This window comes from Haliaeetus leucocephalus, unplaced genomic scaffold, assembly GCF_000737465.1.
Source record: "Haliaeetus leucocephalus isolate CR32 unplaced genomic scaffold, Haliaeetus_leucocephalus-4.0 Scaffold362, whole genome shotgun sequence".
NCBI lineage: Eukaryota > Metazoa > Chordata > Aves > Accipitriformes > Accipitridae > Haliaeetus > Haliaeetus leucocephalus.
The window spans coordinates 8998222-9016037 of record NW_010972798.1 but is presented as its reverse complement, the minus strand read 5'-3'; the positions used below and the strand labels follow the sequence as shown (position 1 = coordinate 9016037).

Below are 17816 nucleotides of genomic sequence, written 5' to 3'. Positions count from 1 at the left end.
GAGCGGGATGCACAGCGAGAACAAAAGCCGGCTCGTTTCGCCTGCTCCCGAAGAGCAGAACCAGCGCCGTGGAGCAAGGGGAAACAGAACACCTTTTTAAAGGGGGGGGAAGAGAGGAAACCGAACATCCAGATCCCAGCGCGGCCGCCTGCCCTCCCAGCCTAATGACAGCGCTTCAGACTTTTATTTGAGGACCGGGGCCTGACTGCCGAGTAACCGCGCGAACTGCGAGCGCTCGCGGCCCACGCCAAACCGCCCGCCGTGGGTGGCGAGCGACCCACCCGCAGGTGCTTTGCCGGGGGGGCGGTGGAAAGAGGGGTCCCCGGCAGGGCTTGAAACCCACCCGTGGCCTCAACACCTCCGTGCAGCTGAGCCTCTGCCCAGGAGCTGCTGCTGCTCCCTGCCACGTCAACTCCCTCGCCTTTGGGTATCATTTAACCCCAACTTCTCCGGGCACACAGGGAGGGGACTCCGGGTTCACAGGGAGATGAAAGTAAGCAGGCGGTGCTGCTCAAGGTGCTAACAGCTCTCTAGGCTGCCTTCTCCAGCATACAGCAGCAGAAGGAGCCACCACCGACTTCTTGCCAACCTGCGAATTAAAGGACATTGCAAGTTCGCACCAGCTACTCTCCAGGCTAGAGACAGGCAGCACATTCATAAGACTGTCACTAATAAAACGGAGCAAAACCATCTTCAGGCAGGAACCAACACAAAAGCAAACATAGAGCAGAGGATGGCAGTGCCCTCCCTATCCTGCAACAGCTCCTTGCCACAAGAAGCAGGATAAGTGTCTCATTTAGCTCTGACCCTAGGAGAACAGCTAAAGGGAGGACTGCTGGGAACAAGAGGGAAAGGTTGGAAGCTTTTCCAGTGCACCTTCCCCATTCCTCCTCCCTGAGCACAATGCGAGGAGGTGCTTCCAAGAATGGGCTGCAAAGAGAAGCGCTGAACCCTCCACAGCCAAGGGAGAGCCCTACCTACCACCTACAGCAACATCCCAGCTCAGACTGGGGCCACACGCACCTTCAGCGCTCCTGAACTACCAGCAAGAGCCTCCTGAGCACACAGCAGGTTTCCTACATCACCGGAGCAACTTACAGACCACTGCTGCAGCCCCTTCCCCTCCTCTCCGTCTTCTCCGGCACCACCTAACAACAGGGGCTACGCCTGGTGCGCTTTCTTGATCTCATCAGAGATGGGTACAAGCCAAAAAGCCACACAAGCGCTAATCTGGAGATACAGGCAAGGTTTGCAGGGAGCAGCCACAGCACCGTTAGCCAAATGGGTCACTTCACAGCACCACTGCAAAACTTGCGTGGAACCGGACATCAAGCTAGAAGTCACCTGTGGATTTTCTGTCGTCTAACAGTGAGGAAAAGGTATGCTGTGCTCAGAGGATCATTTTGGCCCCTGAATACTGTCAAGCTTTTTATACTGGCTCATGAATTCAAAAGCTATGGAGGGGAAGGAAAGAAGAGGAGAAGGTACGTACATAGATCTCCCAACCTCAGCAAGTCATTGCAAAAACCTCTTTTACTGGCTGTGCTATGAAATTCAGAAGGTCCTCCTTTTCCAAATCATTAATGAAACACTGTTGTGTTAAGTATCTGCTATCTTCTGTCCCACAGGTGGCTGGAGGTGGTTGTGGGTGAAGCAACACCCAGATGCACTACACAGAGATATGTGGAAGTTTATCCAAAGAGATCTGCATGTCAAACATGAGGAGAAGTGTATATAGCATGAATAAATTGACATGTCAGCACAAATCCCTGCCCTCTGTACACACAGACCCGACCTGGCTCAGTGTTTCAGAGGCATTAGCCTCTGTGGTCGCCTTGAAGTGGATGCTGGACAAGTGGCTTTTTGCAAATCAGTCATCCACAAGTGATACAAAGGAGGCCACCACCACCCTGACAGGGGTGGTAAGAGGTAACAGAGGATGCACCAGACACTGCACCCACCAATGCTGCTACAGTCCAGGCACAAGTGTACCCCTCTCATCGCCCCAGGGCTCCAAACTTTGTTTGCCTGGCTTCAGACCTAAATGCACCCCCCTCATAAGATGCTTTCCCCTGCCCCACAGGCTGGTGTCATGCCTTGAATATTCATACCAGCACCAATGGCGCAAGGGAAGAGGTAAAGGCTTGATCACTACTTTACCATGAGAAAGAAAAGCTCCCAAGTCTCATTTGATTCTCCCCTTTTGCAGATGCAAAAACTTCACATAGATGAGTCTCTAACAACAAATAGCAGCAAGGCAGCATCTCTCAGAGGCTCTCAGAGGGAAACTTGACTCCCTGAAATAGCGTATGTTTAAATGGCTGAGTCACAAAACCAAAGGGACACCCCCCACCTCCTCAAACATTTATCTGAGCCTTCTGGACAGGTCTCCAAGGGAAACAACAACATCAGTCCTGTTGCAACTGTGATGGTCAAAAGGCATGGCAAGACAATCTTTGTAGACTGAGATTATACCTTATTATACCAATTAGCCTAGTCAGAAAAAGCAAACGGATTCAGGCAAAGGCCTTCCTTTCACATGTTATAAAGAATTACTTCATATTGAGGCCAGATAAACAAGATTTAACTCTAGTCTTCTAGTCCAACAAGCTCGCCCCCACCCCAAACAGGAAAAGAACAAACTAGAAAATAAGGAAATCAACCCAAAGCATCAGGAGTTGTACAAAGCCTGGCACTTCACGCTTTGGATGCTCAGTTGGATTGAACTGGAGAAAAAAAAAAAAAAAAAAAAAGAGGCAGCAAAGCATCTCAGCCTCAGGAAAGGAAATCTCTTTAAAGCAATTTACGTCCAATACTGTAGGAAACTAAAAATAATAATTGCTGGTTAGATTTGAGAGTTTCAGCTGCAACCCTCCCAGATATTCTAGAAAGCTTCTGGTAACACTTTGTGGCTCCTGCTGGTATGTTTAAGAACAAAGTAATACACAAGCAAGACCCCTAAGTTTCCAAAATGAGGCATCAGCCAAGTCAAACTGCTGATTCAGGTTCTTTGTTTGAATGCACTTTTCCCCGTGCTGTTACATGATTTGTCCCAGCCTTTTTCAGCGGTACCACTCGCAAGTTCTCAATAACCTTTCCTGGATACAAGATAAGTGCGCTAAATCACAATGATTAAAAAAGTCATTGCCACAATTGTAGTGTTAATTGGAGATTGTGTAATTTCTTGTAGAAGGGGTGTGAGTGTGTGCGCGCACACACCTGCCTGTGCGTTAGGTGGTTCATGCAGAATTTCCTGCAGATCAAAGGAAAAAAAAAAAAGCTGCTCAGACCTCTCCAGTCTTATAAAAATAGCATCTGGATCAACCGCGTCACCACGGACTGTGACGTTCACTCAGGTCAGAAATGTTTACAAATGAGGACTGAGATAACAGAAGGAGAAGGAAAAAAATAGAACATGGGGTTTGTTTTGGTGCTGGGGTTTTTTTGTTGTTTGTTGCATCTGAATAACTGCTGAATGCTCAAAAAACAAGCCTCTGCCAATTGGCTTTGGGAGTCTCTCCAGTGAAGACTTTACAGGGACAGACATGATAGATTGCAATAGCAGGCAGCTGGGTTAAAGAGCAAAAAGAAAATACTTTCAAAAATGTAAAAGTTGACCTCTTTTCTTGAAAATTCATGCAGAGCTGGTCTTCATTGTTCAAACCACAAGGAAGAGGGGAAAAAGAACCCAGCACATATTGAAAGAGGGACTTTCCCCTTTTATTAAAAAAAAAAAAAGGGCAAACAAAAACCAACCGCCTCCCCCCATAAAAACCCCCAAAACATATATGGCAAGACAAAAACAAATTAAAAAAAGAGAGGTGCTGCTGAAAAGCAGCATCCTGCCCACTGCTGACTGGATACAACCTTGTGTGCATCCTGGGGAGGCGGACGTGTGGCTTGAGGGACAGGCACCCCCGTTCTCGCAGCATTAACCGCTCTGCTGCACCCAGGAGCAAAAATTCGATGCCTTCCTGGCTTCCCCATTACTGACCCAGGGACAGGTCTTGATGCCCAGGACTTCGTTTGGAAAGCACTCAGGTGTATGTACCTTCAAACTAGAAACGCACCCTGGCTGCAAGTGCTTAGTACTGAGGATCAATCCCTTCTTCCAAGGACTTCAAATTGCATTCCCCCCCCCCCCCCATTTTAGAAGTGCAGGGTAAAGAGATGGACTCGCCAAGGGCAGGAGAGCCCAGCTCCCAGCTCTGCTCACAGTCCCCCAAGGAGCGTGCCCCCCCCAAGGCAATCGCCTGTCACAACAGCCCTGCCCTCCGACCCTGGGTAAACATCTGCGCACGCTGCTTATTTGAGCTCCTGAAGTCTCCTTATCTCCCCCAGAACACCCTTCGGGCTAATTAGAGAGTTAATGGCATCATGTCAGGAGATAACGCTACAGTGAGGGGAGCAGGGAGAGGGAAGGTGGAAAGGAGTTGTGAAACAAAACCAGTTCCCTTCACAACCGCTGTGCAATATTGGTTTAGGAAGGGTGCACGCAGTCCCCGGGGACTCTGCCCTCCAGCTGCCGAGCTCCATTTAAGGAGAGAGCAAGACGCTCCTCTGGAGAGATTCAGCTCTCCAGCCAAGATGATGCAAGGTCCCCACGCCTTCCCTACCCTCTACACAACCAAAATCCCTCCAACCCCATCAAGGAAGGTCATTCCCACCAACGCGCCAGCAGGGAGGGACTTGCCTCCCACAGCTGGTGTACGATGCAGGATGGACACTGAGCATACAGATGATTTATCAAAAAGCATTATTCCTGGTGCTCCTTTTATCTAATTTTTCCCCCTTTTTTTGTGTCATAGTGACTCTCTTTAGAGAACAGTCGCTTTCACTGAAAATGCTTAGAGACAAAAGGAAACAACTGTCTTGACACAGAGATCTTTGCAAAGCAGAGATCTTTTGCAAAGCTGCAAAACCACTAGCCAGCACACTTGAGCAGACACTTTTGCACTGATGAGTGCAAAACCACAGGTCAGCAGATGTTCACTCATGGAGACTTGACCAGGGGACTTTGGGGGTTCAAGCCTCTGCTATCAGCACCTCTTTTGTCAGAGTAACAACCCTCAGCATTCGAACTGCATATTTGCCTGATGAGGGTCTTTGGATGCTCAGCACAGCATACTTGACCTGACCCCCACCCCCCCCCCACCTATCACAATATTTTGTAAGGGAGTAAATAAGAGAGAGGAAGTTACAGAAGAAAACTCATGAGAATTGCTTTGAGCAGCGTGAACAGCCCCATCCCTGCAGCTGGAGGTGAGACAGGGTCATGGCACAAACCTGCATCCCAGCACAAGACTGAGCACTCTGGCCAGGGAAAGGGAAAAACAGGAGATAGCAACAGATTAGAGAGTCTTTGTTTTTAATTACGAGAGAGGAGCAACTGTTGACAGACCAGGGTTGTTCTTGCACAAGCAGCTGAGGGGAAAGTGTTGTTCTTCCCTTATCTTGTATAAACTACAGATTGCTCTCGGGACATGCACAACTGTTCATAAATGCACAATCACAGCAGCTCTTTCCAGCCAGCCTCTGCTACCCTACCAACACCCTCCCACCCAAGCCCTTGTACAATAATCCAATATTAAAAAAAAAATTTATCGGTTTGCAATAACTTGAGAACAGTCTCCCAAAACTGGTTAAACCCTGACCCTGCAGCCAACAGCCATTCACACTTCTCATGTAAGCACATCGCTGTTATCCTATATTGCCCTGGTATGTTGGGCCACAACATACACCCCAAGACAGCCAAGAAGCCTGTTTGTTCCTTGTTTCCTATGCAGAAATGTTGTATCTTGCAGTGCTGGTCTTTGTCCGGGTGCCCTCTGCCTGCTCTCACAGGCCACATCCACCACCAGTATGGCAACAGCCATAGGGTTCAGTTATATGGCCAGAGACCTTCCCCAGAAGATTGATCACTTTAGTTTCTGAATTGTTTAATTTTAGTCCAGTCTGGACATCACCATGAGGTCCACTGTACCCATCCATGCCCTCAAAGAGAAAGAAGGGTGCTTCAGGGTACATTTTCCTCCTGTTTAAGCAGGCTGCAGATAAAAATCCATGCTCTTAGAGCGACAGTTACATTCGTTACTGAAAACTCCTTTGATCTTTCATTAATCTCTGCAAATTCAGATGCTGATTAGCAGAGAGTTCATTCAGCAGTGAGCAAACTAACCCAGGCCACAAACCACTCCTTAATCTACGCTTCACAGAGATTGATTTAATTTTCTGTGACTGCCTGACAATTCACTCCCTCATTAATTTCAATGCTATCAAATCAGCAACAGTGAGGTGGAAAGCAGATGGTAGAGACACTCAGAGGAAAACATTACCTAGTCCAAAAGTCTCCTCGTGAAATATTGGAGAGAAAAATAATAGTCATTAACAGGACTGTGGGCAGGATCTGCAGAACCACAAAGCAACATATGTAGTGAGACTTTGGATGCATAAGACTTTCTTCAAAGCAAGAATCCCAATTAATGCAAGAGAGGACTTTAAAAACAAAAGCTACACCCCACAGCTTGCTGCAGCACAGACACTTTGGCTGTGTTAGACAAGGAAGAAGAGTGGGACGCTCCCAGGGCTGTGCTCCAGGTTTGTCTTAGCCTGAAAGGAACATCCCATGAGCCTGGCCACCCCTCCCAGGCACATCAGCACTGCAGCTTGCAACAGCACTGTGAGGTGCTCTCCATCCATCTCACCCCACAAAGGGGGTTACCATAAAGCTCAGCAAAGTTTTCATTTAGCTGGATGTGGACATCACCCTACTTCCAACTACTAACAAGAGAAGAGGGCTTCATTTCCTTTCTTCCAGCAATTTGGTTAAAAAATCCCAAACAAACAAAAACAACCAACCAAAAGAAGTCCAGAGGAAGGTGAACTTTGGGTATGGCCACACCACTCTACTTCTGTTGCTGTTCAAGTTGCGCTTTGTGGCTTGCTGAAATTCCAGCTGCCCAAGGGGTTTACCACTTATGGGCTGTAACCCAATCAAAGTGGTCCCAATAAATATGGGAATTATGTTTATAGGTTAAGAATGATAAATGAAAAAAAAAAAAGAAAAAAAGAAGGGGATCCTATCAACTTGATAGGAACATACAGTGAAATCCCATCAAGACAGCATAAACCTTAAACTTGCTCTAGAGGCAAAAGTGCCTATGATCTGTTGCTCCAAGATCAAGATGCCTTCTAATTAAGTGTTTGTAGAGACCTTTTAAAGATGTAAAATAAGCACTAACGCATTATTGCTCCATACTTAAGCAAGAAGCACGTGCAGCACCATGGAAATCTCTGGAGGCAGGCCTAGCTGCTTGGGGAAGATGTTTTCTGAAGTGACTGCTTCTTTTGTTTGGAGGTATTTGCATGTAGGCAGATGACAGGACTCACAATTGCAACACTCTTCCGCCTCAAGCGCTCATAGCAATACCAGCTAAAGCCAGCCCTCCATAGGAGCCAGGCCAGAATGAACACAAACCACCCCCTCTCACACATGGCGCTCTTCCAGTAGGTTTGTTCTTTTTGGCTTAAAATTAGTTTATTCCTTCCCAAGATGAATGTAAAGCAAGGTACTGAAAGGGCAGAAATATTTAAAGAAATTTTAAATATGCTTCCAAAATGATCGATAGCACAGCAGACAGATCACCCATTGGTTTTCTTCAATACCATTGAGAATTCAGGGAATTGGCATTAAAAATAAAACATTTGGTGTAATGATACTCATCAACTGGCTGCATTCCTACAAAAGAAATGCAGCCAGCCCTGGTGTGCAGCCAGAACCAGGACAAAACAGCAGAGGAATGGTAGCTAGTGAAAAATTATTTTAAAGAAGCCTAAATTTGCCTTCAGAGCCCTACTACACACAGAATGAGAGAAGTCTTCAGGCTTTGGCCAAACTGAATGTACAAACGCATTCTCTATGTGCATCCTTTACCTGAAGGAATTGAGCAGTTCTGGGTTTGGATCTGCAGCCCCAAATTTGATAATTAGATCATTTGGAAGGACCTACACTGCAGAAGATTAAACATTCAGCAGGATTACAAAGCCAAGCCTAAATTAGGAGAGCCTACAAGTTCAACTGCAAACAAGAGAGGTGCTGGAGGGAAACTTCCAACAGAATAATGCATTTGCTCATTATGGAAATGCCTTTGCATAATCTCAACTTTCTTTGCACAGCTATGGAACGAACAAATAAATACCCACAAAGAAGAGAAACTTGGCAAGCCTCAAACTCTCTCAAGCACAAACCAGACAGTAATAAAAGCTTTGATCACATCCCTGTGCTGTACGAAGTCCTTCCTTCCTTTCTATGGTCAATCTGGGAATACTTAGGCATGGAAACAGAAAGCCACGCAACCCACTTCGCTGCATCGACTTATCAAATCGGCCTTATCCTCCAGGTGCAAAACCATTTCCCAACAAAATGCAGGGCTGCGGCACCTGCCAGAGCCCTTAGTCAGCCCCTGCACTGGGACTCTCTTCCTGCACCGCTCAGCCACCTCATGCATACCACGGCAGCTCCCTGCCCTGCTGTCCGTACACAGGGATGTCCTCCCTGTCCTGCAGTCCCACCACCCCTTAACCAGCTTTCACCTGCTTCCTCAGCCATTACCTTGCAGCAAGTGGAGCTCTCTTCTCCTGACCCAGAAAAATACTTTTAAACAAGCAATTAAAATTTAACAGAGATCAGAGCCTGCGCTTTAATATTACAGTGTTGGATAGGATACAACAGGCTTCCTGCAGGACAGTGGCTTGTTTTTTTTTGGTTTTTTTTTGTTTTTTTTTTAATAACAGTCCATCATATTGCTGCACACCTGATCCTGACCACAGTCCCCAAGTGATGGGCTCCCAGGGACCCAGGAATTCAGTGCATGGCCACCAAATACGACTTACTGAACTGATTTACACAGTGCTAAGTCTGAGAGCATGCAGAAGAGAGCCAGCAGCCACCTTGGGCCAGGATAGCTCTGCAGGGGCCTCAGCCCTGCTCCTCTCCAGCTCGCTGGGCTGCAGCACAGGAAGGTATGCTGTGCAAGGTGGCTGGGGTGGCTCCTCCACAAGCCTACAGAAGGTTAAACCTGGGAAAGGTTTCTTGTTTTCATTGGGAAGCATCAAATACCAACTCTGAGATGCACCACTGGTGTGAGGGCTGAGGTCGATGGCCTCCACACCTCCATATCCCACATGGGCCACATCCAGTCTCTCCTACAGCCTAGTTTTATCTCCACCTCTGTGTATAAGGGAGAACAGCAAAGTTACAGAGCTGAACCTCTCACTTTTAAAACTATGAAACACACGTTGCACCTCTAAAATTTCTGTAGCTGCCAGGCTTGGGACGCCCACAGCCCATGAAGCTGAGGATCCAAACCCAAAAGGATGCAGCCCTGTCTGAAGCACTCACACCACCATCCCCAGGGCAGAAACCCACCCCACCAGGAGCTCAGCAGTGCCCAACCAAGCCACACACAGCAAATCCCCACGATGATTTGCAGAAGATGAGGAAGGACAAAGTTAAAAAAAAAAAAAAAGGCAAGGAATTCTCTCTCCCTTTTGTGGGGAGGGACAGATCCAGGTTAAGAAAACTCTGACCACGGCGACTGTCTGGGGAAAGGCATTCCACTGAACTGGTTAGGCAAGGGGCTGCAGAGGACAGCTCGCTCAGGGGCATGAAATAAGGTATGTACAGGGGGAGGGGGATGAGCTGCTCCATCACTGGGGACAGCACTCCTGCTCCTGCCTGCAAGGTTCCCGGAGCCCTGGACAGACTGCTGGGATGGTGGTAGAAGACTTCCAGACTCTGCAAGCCCCTCAAATAACACTTTTATCAGGATGCTGCCCGCTGAAGTCCTTAGCCCAAAGCAGCTTTGTTTGGGTCCAGACTAGCATATCTTAGCATCAGTGAGCAGTTTAAAGGACTTCTGAGGGGTGGTGAAGGAAAGCAATTTTGCACCTGGTATGGCAGGCTGACAACACACTGTGAAGGCTCCAGGGCAATGCAGGGGTTATTGCACTGCCACATGCTCGTTCCTAGAGACGAGTCTCCGGACCCCTCCTCCCTGTAGCTCCAAGGTATTTAGTCAGTCAGAAAAAAAAACCCAAGAAAATACCTATAGCATTTCTAGCACTGCAGGATACAGCCTTGGAGACCAGCTGAATGCAGGGAGCTGGCCACCACCCCACCACAGACCCCACAGTTGCTGGCTACATTTTTGGTCAGGAAAGAGGCTGGGGACCACCTTTTTTGGTGAGCCTAACGAATGGCAGGTGGCCCACAAGGACACACATTCAACTTACCTTCCTGGCCATCTGCAGCTCCTTCCCACACCAGGGCCATGGCAGAGACTAAACGTTCTCCACACCCACAGGGACCACCAGCCCCTCACTCCAGCTATGCAAAAAGGCAGATCTCTGCTGGGATTTCCCAGCGTGACTGTGGTTAATGCCATGGGAGAGGAAGAGGCACAGCCGGCAGCCTCACAGATGGGCCACCTAGGACATTGTGAAAGAGCCGGTCACAAGGCACACAGCCAGGGAAGGCTGCTGACTGTCTAATGTTACACCAGACCCACAAACCCTCTTCCTGTCCCCTCCAGCTCTTTTCATCCCAAGGTAGTGTCGATCACCAGTTTCTCTTACCCCCTTCTTAGATGGGACACAGGGAGAATATTTCTTCCTTAAAAACAAGAGTCTGAGAACTGCAAGGTTTTGGCTCAGCAAGAGACAGAGCTGTAGCTCAAACAAGAGGGGTTTCCTTGTCAGCCAACATCCTTCTCCATCTCTCTCCTCAGATACTTGCATTTTCAAGGCAATGAACACAACTGATGGGTGTTCAGCAGGGCAGAACTCACGCTCATTTTCCAGCCCACCAGTGGGACAGCTTCTTCAGGCACTGCTCTGAACACTGTAGCTCCTTCCCCACTGCCAGCTCTGTTGTGAACTGGCAGCTGTACCCCCCCAAATTAAATAATAATAATTAAAAACAAAACAAAACAAAAATCACAGCTCTCACTGACACAACTCCTGGGATCAAGGATGGACATCTTGCAGGGCTGAAAGCTTCATTTTTCAGCCATAAGTTGCAAGAAGGTGCAGAGCTTATTTTAAAGGCTGATTGGGATTGCCTTGAAGTCCACATAAGGACAATTTCTTTAAATAAACCAGTCTTAATTGCTTTGCACCTATTTAAATCTCACATGGTGGTACATTTTGGAGAAAAACTGGCCTTGCTCTTTTCCTAAGACAGATCTAATAATAAAAAGCACTCTGCCTCGATCTCACTGTTCATCTCCCAGGGCCCCTCTGTTTCTGCTGCATTCCTTTGTGTTTATCTGCCCTCTTCAACTCTTCGCTGCAATCAGCTGCGTGCAGCACCTAGTGTCTAGAAGTGACACGGCTGAGGTTACAGTAGAGACAGGTGCAAGGGGAGCTCTTGCCCCGAAGCTATCCAAAGGAAAAGAGAAGCTGGAGGGGAAGAGGGTTGTAAGGTATTTCAGATTAAAGCCGACAAACAGCAAACACCTTGCCCCAGGCTACACATTCTCTGCTAGCACAAGCTGCAGCGGCTGCGAGCCCCAGAAACAGCAAAGCAAACACAGACTTCTCTGCAAGGGGGAGTTGTCACCTGTCAGGGATGTTTGCAAATTTATAGGGAGGTGGTGGTGGTGGTAAGGGGAGTAAAAAGAGCTTTCCTCATTTTAAAAGACAGGCTGTTTGCACAGGTTTGCGATGCATATTTTGCTCTGTAAAGGCTTTTGTCCAGCATTCAACTGAGCGAAGGTGCTGTCTTCCACTGAAGACAAACTGGAACATTTATTAATGTACATACATTAATGTACTCCGAGCCGCTGCCTTACAGTAAGGGCGAGGATGGGATGGAATTTCCCTGCTCCCCCTTCGGCTTGTCATGTCAGTGAAAAACACTTTTTAAAGAAGCCACCGTGCATCTCAGCCTCTCTAGAAATGCCTCTTGCAAGGCTGGGATCAAACCCATCATAAGCAAGAGGTAACTGCATAGCAAAAGCTGCCTGTCTTCCTCTCCTAGCCCCAGTGCTCACTTCAGCAGTACTCAGAGAGGACAAGAAGGGATTTTCTATTCATATTTCACTGTACCACAGACTGGAGAGAGAGACTCTGAACAAGGGCTTCAAGTGAGCCAGCCAGCTACCGCAGGGCTCTGCGGACAGCTCAGAGGAACTGGAAATGGGGAGGCTTTGCTAGCACTCAATGCAGCAAGTCCAGGTTTGAACGTGGAAGGAGCAAAGTTTCTGCTGATGACCTTTAAACTGTTGGGGATTGTTTTTTAATAGGACAGAGTTAGTTCAAACAGAACGCTACCACCCACTTTGAAAATTAGGAGCCCTGCTAAACATGGAGAATGTTTGGACTAGCTGTTGAAGAGACAACATTTTACTGGAGCTGTACTATGGTGTTGGAAAAAGCCAAGATCCAGATGCTGATTAAAGGCTTGCACACCACCTCTCTGTTCCCAACCCAACCACAGAATCAAGCAAAAGATAACCAGACTTGATGTCAGTCACCTCTCCTTGTGCACTTGGATTAGCTTCACCACTGCAGCCAAGCACATACCCCACATTAGCCAAGCACATACCCAACCTCAGAGTGCCCTTTTTACCCTTTGCAATCTTGCAAGGAAAGAGAAGAGCACCACAGTCTCCCCAGCAGTCACACCAGAGCAATAGTAACAGGTCAAACCTTCTGTCACTGGGGTCTGCAACCAGTGTGACCTGGGAGCTCTTTCCTTGCAGATGTGATCCTCCAGGTTACAAACACTGCCAGGATGCAGACCACCAATACACCATTGCTGGGCACATTAAAAATGGTGGTTCATTAACCAAAGAATTAACTGACCCAGTTTCTCAGCATGGAAACACAGAGGAACAAGAAAATTTACAGACCCCCACACAAATTTCAAACCATGCATGATTTTTACCCCAAAGCATACAAAACCCAGGAAGAACAGAAACAAGACACGAAAAGCTCGAACTCCTGAAATACCTCCTGCTCCAGCCTGCAAGAATAGCACCTGGCTTCTTCACCAGAGTTATTGCTAAGAAAGAGCTGGTCAGTTTGTGCCAAAGGCAATGAACCAGCAACCACCAATGCCTCAACTGCATTCCAGTCTTGAGCCACTGGTGAGACACCCATGGCAAAAACTTGTTACGAACACTCTCTGGCTTTGCCTATCTGGAGACACAGTAGGAAAAAAACCCAAACATGGTCTGAAACCAAGTTTTCATTCATATCTGACCTTCAAGAGAAGAAAAACCAGTGAAGAACTCCTGCCCTTGATCAGCAAAATTGCAACTGTGCCCAGAATACCAACTATTTTAACCCTGAGGCCACATACACTAGCTCCAAGCAGAGAGTGAGCAGGGATGGTTGAGCGGCCAGGCAAGGGCAAGAGACTCCTCAGTTCTTCTGCCTGTTTAGATGCCTCGTCCCTCTCTCCTGCCATTGCTGCAGCAGGAGAGGAGGAGCAGGTAAAGGAGCCAGCCTGCTTCTCCTGACAGCCCCAGGGAGGCACAGAGGAGCGATGCCTTTCCATGGGTCACATGCCATCCAGTTCAGCCACGTGTACAGAAACACTGTTCACCACCACCAGAGTCACTTGGCAGAGCCGTGCTCCCAACCAGCTTCTGTGGGTGGGACACAACAGGCAAAGCAAGAAGGAACTTCCCTGGTCAGAGGCAGTGGCCACAACTCCTCCGCCAAGAGAGGGAAGATGGCCCTGGGGCAACGCAGCAAGTATAGCTCCTGCAAAAACTCCCCATCTGTCCCCAAAGGTTAAGGAAGTTCTCACTACTCACCCACATTGGGTCATTCAGCTCCGTGTCCTGCACCCGGACGCAGTCCATGCTAATCTCTATTTTGTTTGTAGGGCCATTTTCAGATGGGCCATCGATGAAGTTTAAATCGATCGGCTGAACCGAGCATATTGGCCTGAAAAGAACAGAGCGATGCAATTAAAGTTAGCCAAATTCTGTTTTCCACCCCCCCTCACCCCATGCTAGGGTGTCACCCAGGACTTAGGCATGACCACGAACCAGGCTCAGGACAAAGTAAGTAAGTACTAATGAACAACTACCTCATCACCCACTATGCTAACAGCAGCCCCTGAACAGGACAGGGCCTGGAGGGACATTTCACTTGCCTGACCGTAAAAATGAGGTAAGAGCACAGGAGTTAAATCACTGAAAGACAGAACTCATGGAGGATTTATAGCAGTAACTGTCTCAGCATCAGTCACTGCAAGTCAGGAATGGGAACAGAATCAGTTTTATTTCCTTCAGTGGACCTGACAGGATGAACTCTGCACCATCTCCACCTCCTCTCCCTCCCTGGCATCAGCAAAAGAGGAAAACATGCAGCCTGGACACAGAGTAATGACCCCATTTCCTTAGGGGAAAATGCCAACCATCCACCTGCTGGAAAGCAGTCAGCTCAGCAACAAAAGGTCTTGAAGAGAGTCAGTGTCACTGCTGATCTCTGCATCTGTTCCCCATAGCCTGGATGTAGAACCTCTTGAAAGCTCAAGAGCTGTCAGTCTTCACAGACTCACACCCACATCTTCTAATCAACAGGTACAGAAGACTCCAAAACCCCCAGCATCAGTCCCCTGAGCAGGCTAATTAGAGGCATCCTGTCCCAAAACACCTTGTTCCACAGGTTCCACGTAAGGGCTACTTACTGTTCCAGGAAGTCCCAGATATGCTGGAGCACCTCTGGGCTGAGGAATTCCCTGGGCTGTGAGCTCTGGGACATGGCTGATCGGTAGTAACTCTCCTTCCAGGAGAAGTGGCTCGGAGTTTCTACAAACCTTAAAAAACAAAAGAAAAAAAAAAAAAAAAAAAAGAAAAGAAAAGAAAAAAAAGAAAAACACACACACACAAAGATATGTTGAATGCATGAGCCCAACTTGATGAAAACCCATAAATAGAAGCTATTGTGTGAAAAAGGAGACACGCTGAATGCCTGGAACATTCACAGCTGTACAACACACATTCCACACTGCTGCAGATGCTGTATTTAGACGGGAGAGAATTTGGCCACCCTGCCCGATAAGTTAAATATCCCTCAGAGTCCACTGGGATGCTGTGTCATAAGAATCCCACAGGAAAAAAAAAAGCCACCTTCCATTTTACGCCCAAATAATCAACTTTCCATATAAAGCAGGTAGTCTTTCCAGCAGGTGAAGCATCTAAGCAGTGTGAGATTCCACTGTCCCTGGCTGGTTGCCTTTCTGGATTTCATGCCTTTGGATGATTTAGATGACTTCTCCTACACTCAGCCACTGCAGCTGAGGTCTTTGACTAAAATATGTATATATTTTTTTAAATTTAATAATAATAATAATAATAATAATATCATCATCTTCTTTTTGCTTTATTTGCTATGGAGATAAGTTCCATCACATCAGATTATATCTGCTTGTCTATTGCCTTCTCACCTCCAGTAATTTCTGAGCCCAACTGGCTGATTTCCACCAGATCTGCTAATTACCTTGGCCATTTTTATCCCCTTAAGCTCCCAGAAGCCTCACAGAAATAGGTGGGCCCAAGAGGAGCAGTGACGAAGCCGGAGCACTCGCGCCTTCCACAGCTGCACATTCTCATCCTACTGGCCAATTTCTAAATTCAAACGCAGCAGCTTTTACACCCATGTCAAAATGCTCAACGGCTGCAAGGATGTAAGTGGGGGGGGGGATTTCTCAAGTATATTTGCAGTTGACAAAAACCCTCAGTTCCACTTAATCAGAGTACGAGGCAGGTGACTGCCTTTCCTGCTACAAGGGCAGGGGCACCCTGCAAAATTTTCATGTAAAAGAGTTGTTTTGACACAATGCAACTGAACCACTGTGCTCCCTGCCAGGGGAATGGCTGTGGCAGGAGCCAGGGCTATAAATGGATTCCAAAGAGAATTGGACTAACATTTGGTTTGGCACATTTTGATGCTGTTTAACACAATGGCCTAAACAAATTGCATGGAAGACCCTAATTTATTAAGCTGCCAAAATTAAGAAAGAGTGTTTCAGAGGGAGTATCACACTACAGTTGTTCTTTTTGTCTACTTTTACCTGGAGCATCAGTTTCTGGCTGCTGTCAGAGAGGGATCTAGCTCTTTTTGCTGAATTTGTATGGCTTCTTATGTTTTGAGGATGACTCTGGTCTGCAAAAAGCAGGGCTTTCCTCACCTCTGTTGCCCACAGAACTGCATGCTCTTTGGAAAGTTCAGTTTTCCTAAGCTAACAGAAATCAAAGTGGTTTCAACCCCCAGAGCCATAGCTGAGCATGCCTCAAAATAGGTGAAAGTATCACTTCAGTTACTCATCCTTTTTGTGATTAACAAAAAACCCCCAACATCCTTTAAAAGTTCATGAACAGCCAGAGACAAAAATAAAATTCAGAAGTGTCATAGCCAATAGCTCTGTCTCACAGATGTGAGCACATACCCACATTACATGTGAATAAATAATCACAAATCCTCTGAGAACAGCAGTTATCCCACAAAGTGCCAGAAATTACTCCTTTCAGGCTTTCAGTCTGGTAAGGCACTTTCAAGAGTGCCATACTGAAACCCAGAAGAACAGATCTGGCCTAAAGACTGCTATATAAGCTGCAAACCAACGCTATCACAACCTTTGTAGGAGAGGAATGGGGAGTGCATGCTCCCCAACCCACTCTGCCACTAAACCCGCGGACGCCAGGCACTGCTCGGTACCCTGCACCCGGTCTTAACGTCCGAGGAACAGGCAGAGAACACCCACAATGGGTTCTTCAAAGCCATCACAGTGCTCGCTTTTAGCAATTATTTACCACTTATCACAACTGCCCTTGATTTGAACACTAAAAATCATTTCTTAGGAATTAATTCCAAGGTAGCAACAACAACTGTCTGCACCAGCTCTTCCCTATGTACACAGGAACCAACTTCACCAAAAATGAGTTACTACAAAACAGACCTTCCTCAGAGACCTTCTTTCCTCAGTGCAATGATGTTCCTGCCTGTCATGACATGCCTCAGCTTTGGTTCACAACTGCACAAAGTCCGAGGTTTCAAGAAGGCAAAGCAACCCAGTTCAGCCCTGCTTCTCCTGGCCCTTGTAGTCCCACTCAGCAGCAAAGCAGAAGTTGCTTATCATAAACCTACCCCAACCGAGCACTCTTCACAGTGCCCACAGCCTGCAGCACAGGAAAGGAAGGAGATATTAGCTGCACAGTCTGATAAAGGCAGGTTTGTTATTGTACACCTCTTCAGCTAACAGAGCTGTTAGAAAGAGTCACACCAGTTAAGGACACAACCGGTGTATTCCTGTACTAAACACAACTCCAAATTTCTCCAGAGAGAAGCATTTTCCAGCTGTGTCATCTTTATCCCTGTACCCAACCTAACTCCTGGCTTACTGTTTCTAAGAAAAGCATGATCAGTTTTTACCTGACGGCCAAAAAGGCATGTTTCCCCATACCAAGCAAAAGAAGTTCCCTGGTTAATGCTGTCACAGAAGCGAAATTTGAGAGACTCCTTCAAAACACTCTGCAACACCTTTACTACCCATACAGCACTATTTCCAAGGAGGCTGCAGGATTAGGTGGCCAACCTTAGCAAGGCATCTGTTAGAAGGCTAGAGTGTTACAGAGGTAGTGAGCATTGCTTTTTTACTCAGTTTGGTGCACCCTGCTCTCAGGGAAAGAGCTGTCAAGCCCCAAGAAAACCAACTTCAGCTCAGCACAAAGCTACGTGCAAGCTAAACCGCCTCCTTCCCTGTGATCTTAAAACCTAAACCTAGTGCCATTTTCCTT

The 17816-nt window shown here is 47.3% G+C and overlaps 1 protein-coding gene across 2 annotated transcripts in view; it reads right to left on the bottom strand.

Moving 5' to 3' along the window:
• Positions 1-17816, bottom strand: part of TP63 (tumor protein p63) — a 106596-nt gene that overhangs the window by 71166 nt on the left and 17614 nt on the right. Inside the window, exons 2-3 of one of the 2 annotated variants that reach the window (XM_010573065.1) lie at positions 14708-14836; positions 13827-13959 (exon numbers count right to left, since the gene is read on the bottom strand). In XM_010573065.1, the coding sequence (XP_010571367.1) occupies positions 13827-13959; positions 14708-14836 (262 nt within the window). Of the gene's footprint in view, positions 1-13826; positions 13960-14707; positions 14837-17816 lie in introns of those variants that run through there. The other variant, XM_010573067.1, reaches the window with a different exon arrangement.